This window comes from Diadema antillarum, unplaced genomic scaffold (assembly GCF_040938485.1).
Source record: "Diadema antillarum isolate AM-2024a unplaced genomic scaffold, OU_Dant_1.0 scf00000057, whole genome shotgun sequence".
In the NCBI taxonomy this organism is placed as follows: Eukaryota; Metazoa; Echinodermata; class Echinoidea; order Diadematoida; family Diadematidae; genus Diadema; species Diadema antillarum.
In genome coordinates, this window is record NW_027270946.1 from 512,501 (window position 1) to 529,401 (window position 16,901).

The following is a 16,901-nucleotide window of genomic DNA, read 5'->3' on the forward strand; positions in this document are numbered from 1 at the left end:
GTTTGTCGTCAACGGGTTATAATCAACAAGTGAACTGGAATTGGAGTTGACATTGGGACATTTTTTACCCCAACAATAGCATTGTGCTGGAAGAGGGTTTTAAAGGTTTGGTAGCAGAATGATTACTCTGCTAATTCTGATAATTACTAATATGCCAGATGCCACCATTGTAGCAATGAAGAAACTAATGTGGTTTGATTTCTGTGACAGCTCTTTGTTCATTCCTCCTTGCAAATGAGTACAAGTCCCAGTTTTAGATGTCATTTGAACTGTTATGACCAATCTGTGATGATAACAGTTATGACAGTGCAGATAATACAGATACTTATAATGCTAAAGATGATAATATTGATGACAAATATATAAGTGATGTTGTTGATGATTAGGAGGATGATGATAATAACAACAATAGGAGCATGAACAGCAACAGTAATAATAATAAAGGGAATGAGAATGTTATCAGGTTTGTCACAGGAACTGAGATTACCAAGACATCAACATCACGGTGTAGACAATGTTCAATTACATCACGTAAGATATTTCTAGTAGACACTGATGTACACCACCATGACATGGTTCAACTTTCCCTCCTACAGGCCAGTGTGATAAGCTTTGAACCCCCAGACCACATCCCCAAGAAGGAAGACGACTCAGTGCGCTGGATCCTCTTCTCCAACCCCGCCAACCGCAACAACCGCGTCAACATGTCGGTGCGATTCAGCCGCAACGGCTGCCAGTCGTGGAGCCCACCGCTCACTCTAAACCCGGGGCCCAGCGCCTACTCGGACCTGGCCTGCTACGAGTGGCGCGAGCCGTCCACGGGCCAGAGCACGCTCAAGTTTGCCTGCCTCTACGAGTGCGGTAGCCTCCACCCCTACGAACGCATCGCCTTCCAGACGTTCTCGTTGGACGAGGTCGACAAGAAGATCAACAACCCGTAGCATCCCACCTCAGCCTCAGCCGCCTTCCTTATTACTACATCAATGCCTGTCAATGCTTGTAGCCAGGTTACTGGGGCTTTGGACTCTCTGCTTTCTGCCATGTAGTCCCACCTATTGATCGTGGTGAATGCTTTTTGATAATGGGCCTATTCTTGCTCCTGTTTTTAATCTTTGGCCTTCTACTTTAGCCGTGAGCAGCTTGTCTGCTGTAATTTTCTTTTCACAAATGTATTTAGGTTCACATTAAATGCTAGCCTGATAGCATAGATCTGTACCCTAGTGAGCCTGATGTAGTAGTATGTGTTTCTACATTTTTGCTTTTTTTTAAACTGAAAGCTGACATTTCCTCTATTTAGTAGCTAATTTGAAACATACATTTCCTCGTCTCAGTTAAGATGATAGTTCCTTCTTCATTCTGTAATGCATTTTGATTTTCATCCCATTCCCCCAAACTACAATCAACAATATTGACAATGTTACTTGGGCTTTTATGTCAAAACACAATAGATAAGTTTTATTCAGTGGCAACATGAAAGTTTGTGAAATCTGTACAAATCCTGTTGCTAAAGGGAAGGGTATGATTGCAATGAATGGTATTATATGTGTATCTTTACTGCTGCCTTTGTGATTTTGGGACAAAAAGTTATCATAGATTCAGAAACTACACTGTATTCTGCCAGTCACTGCGCTTTCAAATCATATTTCAGATCACGCAGATCAGTGGACTCAAGCTATTTTCGATGAGTGAATGTTGAACCAACACTGCTCTTTCCAGCTGCATACACTTATACAATGTACAATGTATGACAAATATACTCACAGTCGGGCTATCATGTCAAATATTCAATTTGTAGTAGAACTAGAGTGCGCACACAGAAAAGCTTAGCACAGACGGTACTTCGTTGTGGAATAATGGCTTGATGTAATCAAACATCATTCTGTACATTTCCCAGGCAACTAAGATTCTTACTTGCCTCCTCAGCGCAATGATGAAATGACTGCATGCATCAAGACAGAAAAAAATACACTTATCCGCACTCGCTTCACGAACGTTCTAAAGAGTCTTGCATCCGCACTAATTCACTGTCACAGAATTTTGAAATGGATGGTGACTTTTTTTTCCAGTTCCACCAAAAGCTTGCAAGCTGGCTGTCTGTAAAGACTGTCTGAGATTGTACTCTGTAAAAGATGAAAGAGATGTACTTGTTTAAAATTCCGTAAGGTCCATCTCACAGTATTGCTTTCTATGGGGAAGGGAAGGAAAAAAATGAGATGTGAAATGATTTCTTTACATCCATTGTTCCTTGTAAAAAAAAAATGCTGATTGTAATCAACTGGATCTAATCGAGACGACGGACTATTAATCAAGAGGTCCCTGGTTCAAGTCCCCCTTGCCTGCAACAGTTGTGCCCCTAGGTGAGGCACATTATCCTCATTGTCTCACCCTTGGGGAAGGGACTGATAGTGTCAGTGTTATGGTTACTTGTGTTTGTTAACAGTCATCATTGCTTCCTTACCGTTCATTTGAAACAAATCAATTCAAATCAGCTTAGAAAATAGAAACAGAATACTTGCCAATAATTTCTCAGCATTGGAAAGCAGCTCTGACATAATGTATGAATGCACACTTGTATTCCAGAATGCGTTCAAAAGTGAAAACTGTATGTGGCTGTTGTTCAATACGCAATTTTTAATGTTGCAATGATGATGGAAATTGTCAACTGTTTCACTTTTAGACATTGGAAAAGAAATTCCAATTTATTTTGCTACATCATTTTCTATACTTATGAAATCAGCAATATAGGAGAGAGTTTTCAAATTTTTTGTGGATTTCCAAATGTCAAGAATTCATCTAAATATCTCCTTCAAATCACTGCACCATTAAATATTTCATTGTATCGTTGTGTAGGTGGCTTTTAACTTGTTCTTGCCTTTATCAGACAAAACTTTCTTACATTAGGAACACTTCAGTAATAAAATTTGATCTGAAAATTATCAGCATCGATTACATTTTCATGTTTTGCTAATGAATAAAGAAGATACTAGTCCTTAAAGTATGGCTAGCAAAAAAAACAGAACAAGATAAAAAAAAAACAAAATCTGAACACACACACACACACACACACACATCTTATTTCATGGATTGGTAATGTGTTCCTTGTCATATAGCATGACAAGATAAGTTGGGTTTTTTTTTCTATAATTGTGAGCAGTGTATGAAAATGGCAGAAAGGATTGAGAAGACCTACATGTATCTTGTGAGGATTATGTCAAGGAAAAAAAAAATTTAGTTCCAAAATGAGAAAGAATGCATTTTGAGCTAAACTTTATCATGCTTTGTTAATAGATGCTGGCTAGTTGCTCCCTTTGTAGTCCTTGGAGATTCTTTAGCCAAAAGTTTACACAAAATCTTCCTGAAAATAAATATATGTTACAAAAAAAAAATAATTTTAGATAGGTTGCTTTGTGTGTGAATGCATTACATATGATCACAGCTAGCCCACTGGTAATCATAAAAAACAAAAACAGCTCTTCTTGTTCCTTTTTTTTTCTGTGAAGAAATGATATGGATTAAATCCACTTGATTACAAAATGTATCTTATTAGCTGCTGTATTCCTAGAAGGCATCAGCTCCAGAAAATGCACAATGTTATCATCAGCTTCATTCTAGCAGGAATCTATGACTTGTGTTATCACACACTGTGACATTTCCATAAGGACAACTTTCACTTGGTCAATGGACTGACAAACACAGTAGTGGAAGGACATCGACATGAAGAAAAAAGACTGACGAAGTCATCACTAAACGCAAATTTCTCTATACGAAACAAGAAGGTGACCTTTTAACGTTCTACCCCTTCACGATAGGCAGAAGCACCTTAAACTCTACCGAGACACTGTGGACCTCCTACAACCAGGCCCGACTCACTACATCACGTAATAGACTGCACCAATACCCCTTCGATCACAAACTCGTAGGGCAACTTATTTTCATCTAATTGTGTGGTGTAGCCAGATGCATCTAACAACTGTAGACTCAATCAGAGAATGTCCATGGTTGTTGCTTTAGGTGTATATTTGTTGTCTACAGTCCATAATACAAAGATGCTTTTTGACATAGACTTACAGACTTACAGTAGACCAAAGGCAGGGAAGAGAGATATTGTTTTGATGTGGACAGCTGCAGAGACAGACAGACAGACAGACAGACAGACAGATACACACTGGAACATCACTGTGCTGGATGAAGATGGACATGCAGTTGTACCCAGACACAATGACTAAACCAATGCAACTAGTCGGGGGGAAATATGCCATTAAAAGGAAAAGACAGACAGACTGATTGACAGACAGACAAAAATGACTGACTGACAGACAGACAGACAGACTATGGGTCTGAGCTAGATTCAGACAAAGAAAGACAGAATTGCTAGACCTGGACCCACATGGACCAGACAAACACACAGAGAAACAAGCACAAAGACCCACGGACTGATTCTGACCAACTCAGATTCACGCAGCACAGAGACACTCAAATGCACAGACGGAAAGACAGGGACACTCATACTGACAGATGGACAATCATATGGACAGACTGACGGACCGGATTCAAAGGAATGACAGTGACAGACGAATTCATACCTTGACAAACGGACAGAGACATTCATAGATGTGTGGCACTGAGTTGATAGGGAGCTTTCACAAGGTGTCACAGTAAGCTGTGTATGAAAAGCAGGAAGCAACCAACTTTGACGGTACCACTTTCTGTGGTCTGTTGACCCGTACAAATATTTTTGCAATTGCCCAGCTGAGTTGTCCATTTTCAGGTGCAAGTGCACTTACGACATCACATTCCTTTAGCTGTGTCGGGACTTCTAGTCTGACGCTACCATGACTGACTACCATTGTAAATGAGAAGGCATGTATGTAGGATGTCAAGCTTGTACACTGTAAATATGCCAACTCCAGAAATTTGCACACAACACAGACAATCTAACGTCCGCGTCGCCACTACGAAAGCTCCCTATTGACTCAGACAGACACAGATGGACAAGGAGACAAACGAACTCACACATGTTGAAAGAAAAACTGACAAATATATAAATGAGATTAGATTTGAAAAGGCAAGACATACAATGCATCAGGAGAGATGTACAACAGAAACAGACACGTAGACAAACTGACAAGATGTAGTGAGCTGTTAGTGATGGGGAAAAGTCTGTTCATGTATTTCTGACGAATCTAAGTGTGTGCAGTGTTTTTACTCAAGAAGTGTCACTGCTTATGCAAAGAAACTGAAATATCATTCTAGTTAAAAAAACAAACAAACAATAATTAATAATAACATCCATAAGAATCCAAAGAAGATCATGTTTTGTGTGAATATTTACACTGTGTACGCTGCTTGAAAAGGCCATGGATGGAATAATTATTATCATCTTTTTTTTTTTTTTTTTTTAGTCTTGTAAAGTTAAGTAGTGAATAATGTATGTTCTTCTCCCTTTCTCTTTTTACCAATAGCTGTAGATGCAGAAAACTAAAGATAGGACCAATAGAGTATGTTGAAGAGTGTTGATGCATTTTAGAAGAGTATAAGAAAAAAAAAGGATAAAAGATTAAAGAGCAATAATTTACATATGTATATGTTAAACTTTTGTATATTGAGCACGGAATGTAGGTGTAACATTTAGAAAAAAAAAAATTGTTTTCTTGCTTTTGATATGGAAAGGAAATGAGTTAAGCATCAGTGTTATACCCCATACAGCAGCTTTATTTCTTAATTTCATAGACCAACACCTGTAGGTATAAGAGTCCAGTTTGTTTGTTGTTGTTTTGTTTTAGAAGAAAACAAAATCCTTCAGTTTGTAGCCTTGGAAGTTACAATGTAGATGACAGGTAGCAGCAATTAAATCAACAAATTGCATGCCATGTTCAACCATCTCAGTAGATAACTACCTGCAAGCTTCGAAGAGAAACACGTAAGAACAAAGTGGAGTTCTAAATATTTGCAAGTAACGGAGATTGGAATTGATCTGCAGTGCTGAGTGTGAATGCTCTCACATGGTCTTTAAGTAATTAGACCATAAAGCTAAAAGAATGAAGAAAGGAAATGATCCTGCTCTATAGGTATGTACTGTATACGCAGAATATTTTGCGAGGTATTTATCTTTGCGAATTTCGCTAGTCAGGTGCTATTCGCGAAATTTAAAACACACAAAAATATTGACTCTGATCCCAACATGAATGTGACATGCATGCATAGTGTTTCAGTACTGTACTCCACGATCGCAAGTTTAACCACTCATGAAAATGTCGGGAAGTCCTGATTCGTGAAAATTTAGTCTCGCTAAAAATATGTGACCCTGCACCTCAAAACAAACAAAAAGTCGCCAGACATGAATTTTAAGTTAAGACCATATTTTGAAAGAGCAGACTTTAAGCTTTAAAATGATGTATAACTCAAATCAAATGGACTCTCCTAACCTATCTAAATATTGGAAAGAAAACACAAACTCAGGAAAAGTGTGAACTGAGAAAAGAGGATCTGAAGTACAGTGTCTACTCAAGCGCTTAATCTTTACCAAACCGTGCTGGCTGTGTGATGAATGGGACAAAAAACAGGAAGTAAACCACCAGAGTAACAACAATGAAGGGATTATCAGATTTAACTGAAATTAAGCATGCCTCATTAACACATTCTGTCCATAATTAATGCCAACTTTCAAAGCAGTAGCACTATTCTTTCAAAAGTTATTAGAGTTGAAAGTGAAGAGTGTGGACAAGGTTTTTCAGAAATGAAAAAGGGATTCTAAAGACACACCTAATCACACTATTCTACCAAAAATGTTCGAGATAAACTGCTAAAAAAACACACTTTCCTGCCCGTTTTATGATACCAAATTTTAGCATAATGTAAAAGAAGACCCGCTCTTTTAGAAAATATGAAAAAGTCAAGTTCGGCTAGGTTGACCCATTTCACTTATTTTCAGTCCTCACGCAAAATCAGTGTGTGCGACTTTATGTTCGTTTTGAGGTGCACGGTCACATATGGCGTATACAGTAAGGGTTAGATTTGGCTCTTGGAATTTGCAATGATGTTGATGGCAAATATTATGTTTATAGAGTACCAAAGCGATCATGTCACATTTTTGTATTGTAGCTTGGGTTGGAACCAGGTGCAAGCATGGTTTATACCAACAACAGTGCTTACAGATAATTGGACCAAGTGATGATAAAGTGGTAATAAACTAGTTTCCGTGGCAATGAATAGCTATGACGTACATCACACTGTGGTACTCTATAATAATCCATGTACTTCATAGAAAAATCTGACAGACAAATTTGATTTGGGGAGAAAATGATATAAAAAAGAAATTTGAACTCACATGATTGATTATATGTCTTAAGTACATTCCATTGTGTCACTGGGTTATGGGGATCAGAGACACTACAGAAATTGGTAGATTTATTGTATCATGATTATAGATGTGTACATTATGTGGCACTAGATTAATTCTTCTTTGCATGGTCTTAATGGTTTAATTTCCAAACTTGTGGTATGGTGTTTCTTTTGACATTATTGTAAAGTTTTGGGCAAAACTTTTGCTGAGGGTTTGGATCATGTCTTGAAATTTTACTTGGCCTTCGAACATTGTTTGTCTGTAATATTATAGCGATACAACTCCAGCATTGAATGACAAATTTGACCTTGCAGGGTTTGTATGGAATGTCACACACACACACAAAAAAGCATATGTGATAACAAAGATTGTGCAGGGTGCACTAGCAACAGCAGAAACATTGGGCCGAATTTAGTCAATCCTGTGCAGCTGCAACATCTGTACCTGCTTTTTCACTTTGTGGAGCATTATTCACGGAAAATTATTGAAATTCTACTAGTTTTTAGATGTGTAGTGCTGCATTGTTTGTTGTTCTTTCCGAGAGTAGCTTGTTTTTTATTATTCATTTTCATTTTCTTTGTATTAAACCGCCTAGTGCTGTAACATAGCCAATACAAGTAACATGTTTCATCTGTAAAGTGTAAGGCTACACTGCACTGTCTGTGAGTCTTGTGCACTAGTGTACAATGGAATGCCAAGTTCATGTAAAGTTTTTATAGTCACACAGTATTTGCAAGAAACTTAAGGAGATACTATGAAAGTTTCTCATGCTACAGGCTAACAAGTTTGTGATGTTTTTACGCTCAGCACAATGTAGGTAATAACCTTAAATATTTTGTGAAAAGCACATGGATTACCCGCATGGGACGGGATTTGAAGAAACATCGTCAGCAAGAATCTTTGTTGATGTAAGATTCCGCAATCCTTGGTCGAAATTTTAGAAGCATTCGCAAAGTGTTGCGTTTGACCATTCACATTTTGCAGTTCACAATGTGCAGGTGAGAGCGTGCATTGTAGCGTACATACAAGAATTTCCTTTCAAGTGATTATAGTGCTGTGTTGGAAATTGCACTGCAGCAGTGGTACGCATGACATCAATTTTAACAGTAGCTTGTGTTTCTACTTATCCAAATCTCAGTGTAAAAAAGATGGTAGCATTACATGTTTCAATCAAGCCGGTGTTGGTGGTTTCAGATTGTTTTTCTGTTGTAATGTTTTTTTTTTCTCTCTCTCTCTCCAGCAATATTGTAATGCTAATCATGATGGAAGAGTTGCAAGAAATTGTATAAAGATGTTATATGTTTTGGAAATAAAGGAATTTCAATTTGACTCAATTTATGAAATCATTATCCAAATGTTCTTTGTGGCTGTCATTTTGAGGACTCAACACTTGTTGTCAGGAGTCGTATACAGTAAAGCCAGAAACATTGACAAATTGGAGCTGATGGCCTTTTTCACGGCATGAAATCTTCGCAAATTGCCACTGACATTCAATGCATTGTGTTGACAAAATAACTTTTGTGTTCATTTTACTTGTGAGAATCTTGGCTCCTCACAAAATTCTTGCAAGTTTCACTCATGCATGTGAACATTTCTGGTTTTACAGTATTGGGTTATCATCTTTATCAAATAAGGAGTCATCTTCAACTGTTGAAATTGCTGGCTGTTTTAAAAGTCAACTTGTAAAATACAAAGTGGTGGGCAGACTCACTAGGGAAAGAAATGTGATAGCCATTGCCTTTCGTAGTGCCTTGCATGTAGATGCTGTATACTCGCTAGTGTTGATCAAACAGTGACATTTAATGCTTGTTCCAATGAAGGAATATTATAATGATAATGATGATAATAATGATAATGATACTACTTCTACTACTAATCATCATCATCATCATCATCATCATCATCATTATCCTTTTACTTATTTATTCATTTTTCCTTTTACACAGATGACAATCTGGGCCGAGGGCACCTAATCCCAGGGTTTGCAGTGCAATGTAGTTTGATAAACCTGATATTATGTCGTTAGTGTGTGTTTAGAAACCCATTTCAAAGTTAAAAATCAAGCATCCAGTATGCAAGACATGCGTCCACTAGTTTACTCTGTTAATATTTGCCATGTGTTCCCATCGTGGCACTATCGCCATCACCGCTGTCATCACGACCACCATCATCATCACTTTCTCTATCACCATTACCCTTGGTATCACTGTCATCTTCTCCATCATCATAATCACCAGCATAAATTTCATCACACTCTTTATTGCCACTCTGCTACTACTCCCATTGACATTTCCATTTCCAAATCCTCTCTATCACTGATACACTTGAAGACAAAATACACCATCAATGTCCATCAATGTCTTTTCTTTAGAAGTGAAACATAATTTCAAACATGTTTCCTTTATTTATGGTGATTGGGAAAAGGAACAAATGAGAAAGTGAGAGAGAGAGAAAGGAAACACAAGACTGTACACTCTTCTGCAAAAAAGTGATAATAAATACTAGACGTTCATTTGACCTTCCTTAAAAAAATCACAGATGATATACAATTATACAAATCTGTCATAAAACATATAACCTCTCCATTGTAAGTTTAGATTTCTGTTTATCTTTATACATGTACAACTATATTTAACTAGCTCTCAATGCACATACGTCATATACCTATATTACAGTGATCAATTAACTTCTCTTCGTACACCAGGAAAGGGGTAGAGAGCTTAATTGCATATGTTAGAAATATTTTTTGTTGTTGCTGTTTTTCTCTCTGTCTTTACCAGAGATATGTTTACTCCTTTGCGACACATTTATTCACATTAATTGACCTTTTTTTTTTCATCGGTCTTTTATGAATGTTAACTATGTCTGCAGATTGGCAGATCAATTTCTGAACAGTCAAAGCTACACAGCCCATACAAATTGTCAGGTCTGACCGATGGAAACAAAGAAATCATATTTCAAAAACTGGAAAGCTGACAAACAATCATACATTTATGTCGATATCCACAATATTCTCTTGTACAATGCATATGGGTCGTCACTATATGGTGTGGCTTAGAATAAGCAGACTGGTTCGCAATCACTTGTCCACAACCTTTCTGCAGAGGTTATACAGCTGTAGTTTCTGCCTTCGGCTACACTCAAAGCAAGGGTAAAGAAATACTGACATGGGATAAGCAAAGAACAATAAATGAGACAAATTTGGCACACGGATACAGTTTCCATGCACAATAGCATCCTTCTGCTTGGTTCACGAGTATTCCTACCTACTTATACATGTATGTCTGTCGGTTTTAGGCAGGATACTGTGCAGGGGTTGTGATTTTGACATATTCCGGCAACTATCAAAGCACATTACAAGACCTCCGTTTTTAATCATTTTAATACTGGATTCTTACACCGATCCGGTCATACACGCTACAAATGTATCCTACCTCATGCTAACATTCGCTCTTTAAGCATACCTGTATGTGCTATAGTACTTGTCAAAAAGTAAACTATTTGTATCTCATAGTCATGAAGCTAATAAGGTTGCACTTAAGTGCACCTGGTTAAGCTAAGCTTTAATCTGATAGAACTGTTGTGCAAAGTACTTGAGTTCGCATCATATATCATTATCATGGTGGAACAGTCACTCACTTGAATAACGTACTACATGGTTCTTTCATACTGAATGAGGAAAAAATGTACCTGTCATTTAACCTGATCTGCCACTGATTTTATGATTAAACAAGAGACCCGCGGGTCTAGCGCTCACCTGAGTATCGCAAGTTCACCTTTCACGCAGTCACTAACCTAAATTATTCACAGCTCTACCAAAATTTGACCAGGCATTCTCAAGTAGAAGATGAAAATGTACAATAAAGGCCCAATTTTTTTTAAGATTCCTTAATTTGGGGGGATTGGGGCCCCCTGGGGCCCTCTGGGTGGGGCATGGTGCCCATTTTGATAAATTGAGATCCTGACCCCCTAGGGATGCTACCTGCCAAGTTTGACAAAAATCCATCATGAGGTTTTCAGGAAGAAGATGAAAATGTACAATTCAGGCCCCCATTTGGACCCTTCCAACCACCCCCCCCCCCCCCACCCAAGAGGGGCACCCCTGGATCTCCTATGAACAAACTTGAAACTACAGTCATTAATGTACTCACTCATAGTATTATCTCAGCTCTATAACTTCTGATTCTAGAGAAGATTTATAAAGATTCCTTCATTTGGGGGGTTTGGGACCCCTGGGGGCCCCCTGGGTGGGGCATGGTGCCCATTTTAACAAATTGAGATCCTAACCCCCTAGGGATGCTACCTGCCAAGTTTGGTGAAAATGGGTCATGGGGTTCTCAAGAAGACGATAAAAATGTACAATTTAGGCCCCATTAGGACCCCTCCTCACCCCCTCCCCTGGGTCCCAAGGGGGGCACCCCTGATTCTGCCATGAACAAACTTGAAACTACAGTCATCAATGTACTAACTCATAGTATTAACTAAGCACTATCACTTCTGGTTCTAGAGAAGAAGATTTTTGCAGAATCCTTAATTTTGGGGGGCTTGGGCCCCCTGAGGGCCCCCTGGGTGGGGCATGGTGCCCATTTTAACAAATTGAGTTCCTAACCCCCTAGGGATGCTACCTGCCAAGTTTGGTGAAAATGGGTCATGGGGTTCTCAAGAAGAAGATGAAAATGTACAATTTAGGCCCCATTAGAACCCTTCCCCACCCCCCTCCCCTGGGTCCCAAGGGGGGCACCCCTGATTCTGCCATGAACAAACTTGAAACTACAGTCATCAATGTACTAACTCATAGTATTAACTTAGCTCTATCACTTCTGGTTCTAGAGAAGAAGATTTTTACAGATTCCTTAATTTTGGGGGGTTTGGGCCCCCCTGGGGGCCCCCTGGGTGGGGCATGGTGCCCATTTTAACAAATTGAGTTCCTAACCCCCTAGGGATGCTACCTGGCAAGTTTGATGAAAATCGGTCTTGGGGTTTTCAAGAAGAAGATGAAAATGTAAAAAGTTTACGCACGACGCACGACGGACGACGGACGACGGACGACGCACGACGCACGACGCACGACGCACGACGCACGACGGACGCCGGACGAAGGGCGATCGCAATAGCTCACTTGAGCCTTTGGCTCAGGTGAGCTAAAAACAAATCACAAAATATATATATAATATCACATCACAAATGAAGGTCCACTGGAGACTCCAATTTATGCAGATATTCAGGTTGCGTCTTCATTTCATAATGGTGGGAAGAAGTCAAAATTTTTAATTACATTATGTGGGCAACTTATACTTAATGCGAAAGTATGATTACATCGAGCATCGGAAGAAGAAAAATTAAAAAACTGTGAAACCCAACATGAGAAAGTTGGAGAGAATTTACAATTACAAATATTCTACCAATTACAATTATTCTACCATTGCACTGTTGTGGGTCACAAACAATATTTGAGAGTTTCAACACATGGTCACAGTTTGTGAGAATAATATAACAAAATATAGTTGTAACATGGGAGATGTACTATTCAAGTAGGAAAAGGAGGGGGGGGGGTAACTCTCCCTGAAATGTTACATGCATATATATGTCATGAATAACAAGTATCATAATGAACACGGGGGGGGGGGGGGGGGGGGGGAGTTGAACCCCTCTGCCATCTAAACACTCTATGGCCAATTAAAATAAAAGTCTTTGTCAATGCTGTTGGCATTTGTTGAAGAATTTCGTCCTCCTCTAGGTACTGACTGGATAGTGTAAAGGTCATTTTGTTCAACAAATCTTCAATAATGCCATTGCAATATTCACAATAACCAAAGCTCATGATGTTAGTACATTGGTGTCGTTTTTTCCCCAATTTCAAGGTCTGCCTTTTTTTTGTGTCTTTTTCTTTTGGAATGTTCAGTATCATTGTAACATTTCCACTGATCAAAACCGGGCTGTGAAAATGGTTGTAAATCAATTTTTTTATCTTTTTTAATTCAATAGCAGTGTGATGGTTCATAAAAAGAAAGGTGTCAAATCTTCATTGCAGCAATAGACACTATTCAAATTTACACAAACTGAGAACTACATACTGAGCCTCATGCAAATGTAATACAAAGAGCAGTGAAAACAATTTTGGAGCAGCTGAAAGAGGCAGTATAAAGACATTTCCCTGCGCTTCCTCTTCATGGGGCAGTCATACATCTTTTCTGCATTACTTGGTGCAGAGCTTATGTGAACGACTATGGCAGAATAGTTTGGACTTGAATCAACAGAATAACGTAATCACTCAAAACAACATATCACACAAGGTGCTCAATCCTGCGCTAACACTGTGCATGCCGATAAATAAATAAGTTCAACATTTCAGACTGTCGGTTGTTTTTTTTTACACAAACACTTGCAATATATCTCTTCTCTTTCACAACTATTTGCAATAGCTTATCTTTAATCTTTTCACAATTTCTTTGCACATTCAAACATTGAAAAATGAAAATCATATATTACACACGACGCTGTCGAAAATCTGCAAATTCATAAAGTCGGTGCTTGGCCAAAGCGTGTGCTCAAAGCAAGTCGCATGGAGAAGTAACGTATGTTTGCGCACGTGTATATATAATATCTTGAGTGCATGTATACATGCATAATGCACTTTAATGGATTCGAGTCTTTCTACATCTGAACACAATGTAGGGCCTCTTCACTCTCTTTCTTCTCCCTCAACAGAAGATGGCGCTGTTTAGGCCCCCTCTCCCACTGGTCCAGCAGCCATCGGTAACAACTAGTTCTTCTCTTCTCTTGCACAGCAAATTTTGAACACTCACTTTCCTGACTAGTTAATTGCTTGGACACTGCCAGCCAATTGGTCCATAGCGTGTAACCCAGAGCAACAACCGAACATTCAGCGTCCATTGCCCATCCTGCGAAGTCGTTGGATTTGCAGAGGAATGCCACTACTGTCAGAGAGTGACGGCGTAGCGAGTAGCGGTATATGTCATACAGAATTCTCACGCTTTGATTGGCACACACTCCTACGACTTACGGAAGAATACGATGTCGGCTGGTCGGAACGCCTCCTCACACATTGACTCCACTTTGTGGGAGAATTAATTGTTTGATTCGTCGCTCCCAAAATATTGCTGTATAATCACCACACCACTGGTGTAAAAGCACTTTAAGAGTCAACACAAATTATGATCAGACGATGTCTTGTGAACCCTGCACAAATTGAAGACATGGTTTGTGTTTGCTTTACAGAAAAAAACAACAGAACTTTCCAAAATCACTGCTGAAAATCCTGTAGCTGATGTTACAACACAAGGCTTTAAAAGTACGACGTCTTCCCTTGTTGACAAGGATCATGTCTAGCAATTCACGGAAAAGGGCCTCTCTTGATTTGGACATGGAAAGTCCCTTAGTTCGACATTCGACATACCCTTAGATTAATGAGAGATGTTGCTTTCATCTCATCTCTCTCATTCATACTCAAATGAATGATGCTGTGGTATTTCATTTTTTTTTTTCTGAGAAGACATCAGTCATCCAATGAAAGGCAATTTTCGGTCTTGGGGAAAAAAATCACACATTTGCTCTCCTCTTCCTAGAAACGGCTACAGAACAAGGATGAAATCCAAGACCTCGAGTACTGAATAAGCTCCCACTGTGGTAATGACCCCACACTGCACCACATCTCAGCCAGCCAGGTGGATTCATAGCTGTCCCGTGTAAAGTTCGCCTCGACGACTCTGGGCGTAGATCTGCATCGATGACCGGAGTGCAGATTTGGCAAAGTATAGGGCGCACCCCGGATGACGGCGGAATAGTTTCACACTGTGATCTCCACGGAGACATCCTCGCTGCTCATCCCGACGGAGTCCATGCTGTTTGTGTCGCTGTCGCATGAGTGAGAGTTGGAGTAGTTTGCTGCCTCCTGTAACCTCATCAGCATGTTGAACTGTTGGGAGAAGAAGCATAAAAAGATATATTGACAATTAGAGAAATCTCCCATTTTGATGCACTTTCTACGTCCAACAAATGCAATGTACAAGCTGCAATCCTCGGACAGTCCTCAATGAAGAAGAAAAATAAGCATGCATTTTTGCACCTACCCTTGTTTTCATCAGAACAGCAATGATCGCGTTCAAGTAATGGAAACACTTATGTTTCAGAATATACATTGTATGATTTCCTTTTGAAAACATAACTGTTCTCATGACATCATTGTTCAATTTTTGAATGAATAAAAAAAAAAAAAATAATCTGACAGCATGCATCAATCACGTCATGGTTAAGAGATCCGCTCATCATTGAAAAACAGTTGTCCAGTGACAATGCATTTTGAAAAGTTTGATCATTTGTTTTGAAAGCGATGAACAGAGGTACAAAAAAAAAAACAACTGACTGCACAAGTCACAATAGAAGTCTGCCACAGAATGATGCAAACAAAAGCAACAACAACAACAACATCGAGTGAATCACGCCTGAAAAAGTCACAATATGAAGGAAATGTGCACTATAGCTTGATGTTGCGATGTGCTGCCTGAGATTCCAAGTCAAATTAGATTCATTTGAAGAAATCACAAATACATTGTACGATGTATGTTCATACAACAATGAAATCACCATCAATTTATTATTTGGTAATTCTCCAGACATGTGAATTGCTATGAAATTGGCCATTGGTTAGATGGTATACACACAGAGTCAACTTGGACATTATTGCTTTTTTTTACACTCCTTTTGTCATATTCCTTTGGTAATGTCATCCAAAGACTTTGGGGAGAAATCCTCTGAAGACATACAGACACATGTATGACACATTAAACAAACAAAAAATAACGATGGGGGTGGGATGTGAATAGAATCAGCACTATTTCTTTCTACTTCAACACCAGTCACTACTCGCTGTGCTCTTTTGCCAACATCATGTGGTAGATAGGGTTGGCAGGCTAAGAGAAGTGATGCATGCACACTCCCAAAGTGATAAACTACCAACTACAGAGAGAGAATTCATGTATTCCTTCAGACTACTGTTTCACAGATTCACATCAAAACAACACTAAAACGAATAAAAAAAGGGGAAAAATTAAAAAAGGACAGAAGTGCACAGAAGTGCTGCTCATCAAAACAAATTTGTAAAAGGTTGACAGACACAGAAATGATGGATACCTAGCACACAGTAAAAAAGCTTCATCTGTATATCTTTCGCTCCTGAAACACAGTAAATATGATTTCTCTAGTTGCGGTTTTTACTCCTGAAAATATACAACACTGTTTGCATGCATGACAGCAAATCTATTGTGAATATATCTCATACCACACAGCTAGACTTAAGTATTAAAAGAAGTATGAATCAATTTGTGCATTTCAAGCAAAAAAAAAAAACATTAAAAATGAAACACAACATAAAAGTGACTTAAGATAAAAAAAAGGTACAAAATAAAAGTCAAGACAGCACCATTCAAATTCAAACAAGTTCACCACTGACAACCACAGCTATATATCTATTTAACATCAAACAAGTCCCTCTGAGTGTCGGGACCTACCCCGCGAGCTACATGGTAGGGCTGTCACAACT

General features: G+C 38.8%; 2 protein-coding genes across 2 annotated transcripts in view; one reads left to right on the forward strand and one right to left on the reverse strand.

Annotated features, from left to right (window-relative positions):
- Window positions 1-1,833, forward strand: part of LOC139715847 (sialidase-3-like) — a 96,091-nt gene extending 94,258 nt beyond the window's left edge. Inside the window, exon 9 of the mRNA XM_071627382.1 lies at window positions 597-1,833. Coding sequence (XP_071483483.1) covers window positions 597-941 — 345 coding nt within the window. The 3' untranslated portion in view covers window positions 942-1,833. The remainder of the gene's footprint in view (window positions 1-596) is intronic.
- An 11,162-nt stretch (window positions 1,834-12,995) lies between these two features.
- LOC139715898 (neuron navigator 2-like) overlaps window positions 12,996-16,901 on the reverse strand; it is a 151,236-nt gene continuing 147,330 nt past the window's right edge. Inside the window, exon 17 of the mRNA XM_071627450.1 lies at window positions 12,996-15,278. Within this exon, the coding sequence (XP_071483551.1) occupies window positions 15,150-15,278 (129 nt within the window). The 3' untranslated portion in view covers window positions 12,996-15,149. The remainder of the gene's footprint in view (window positions 15,279-16,901) is intronic.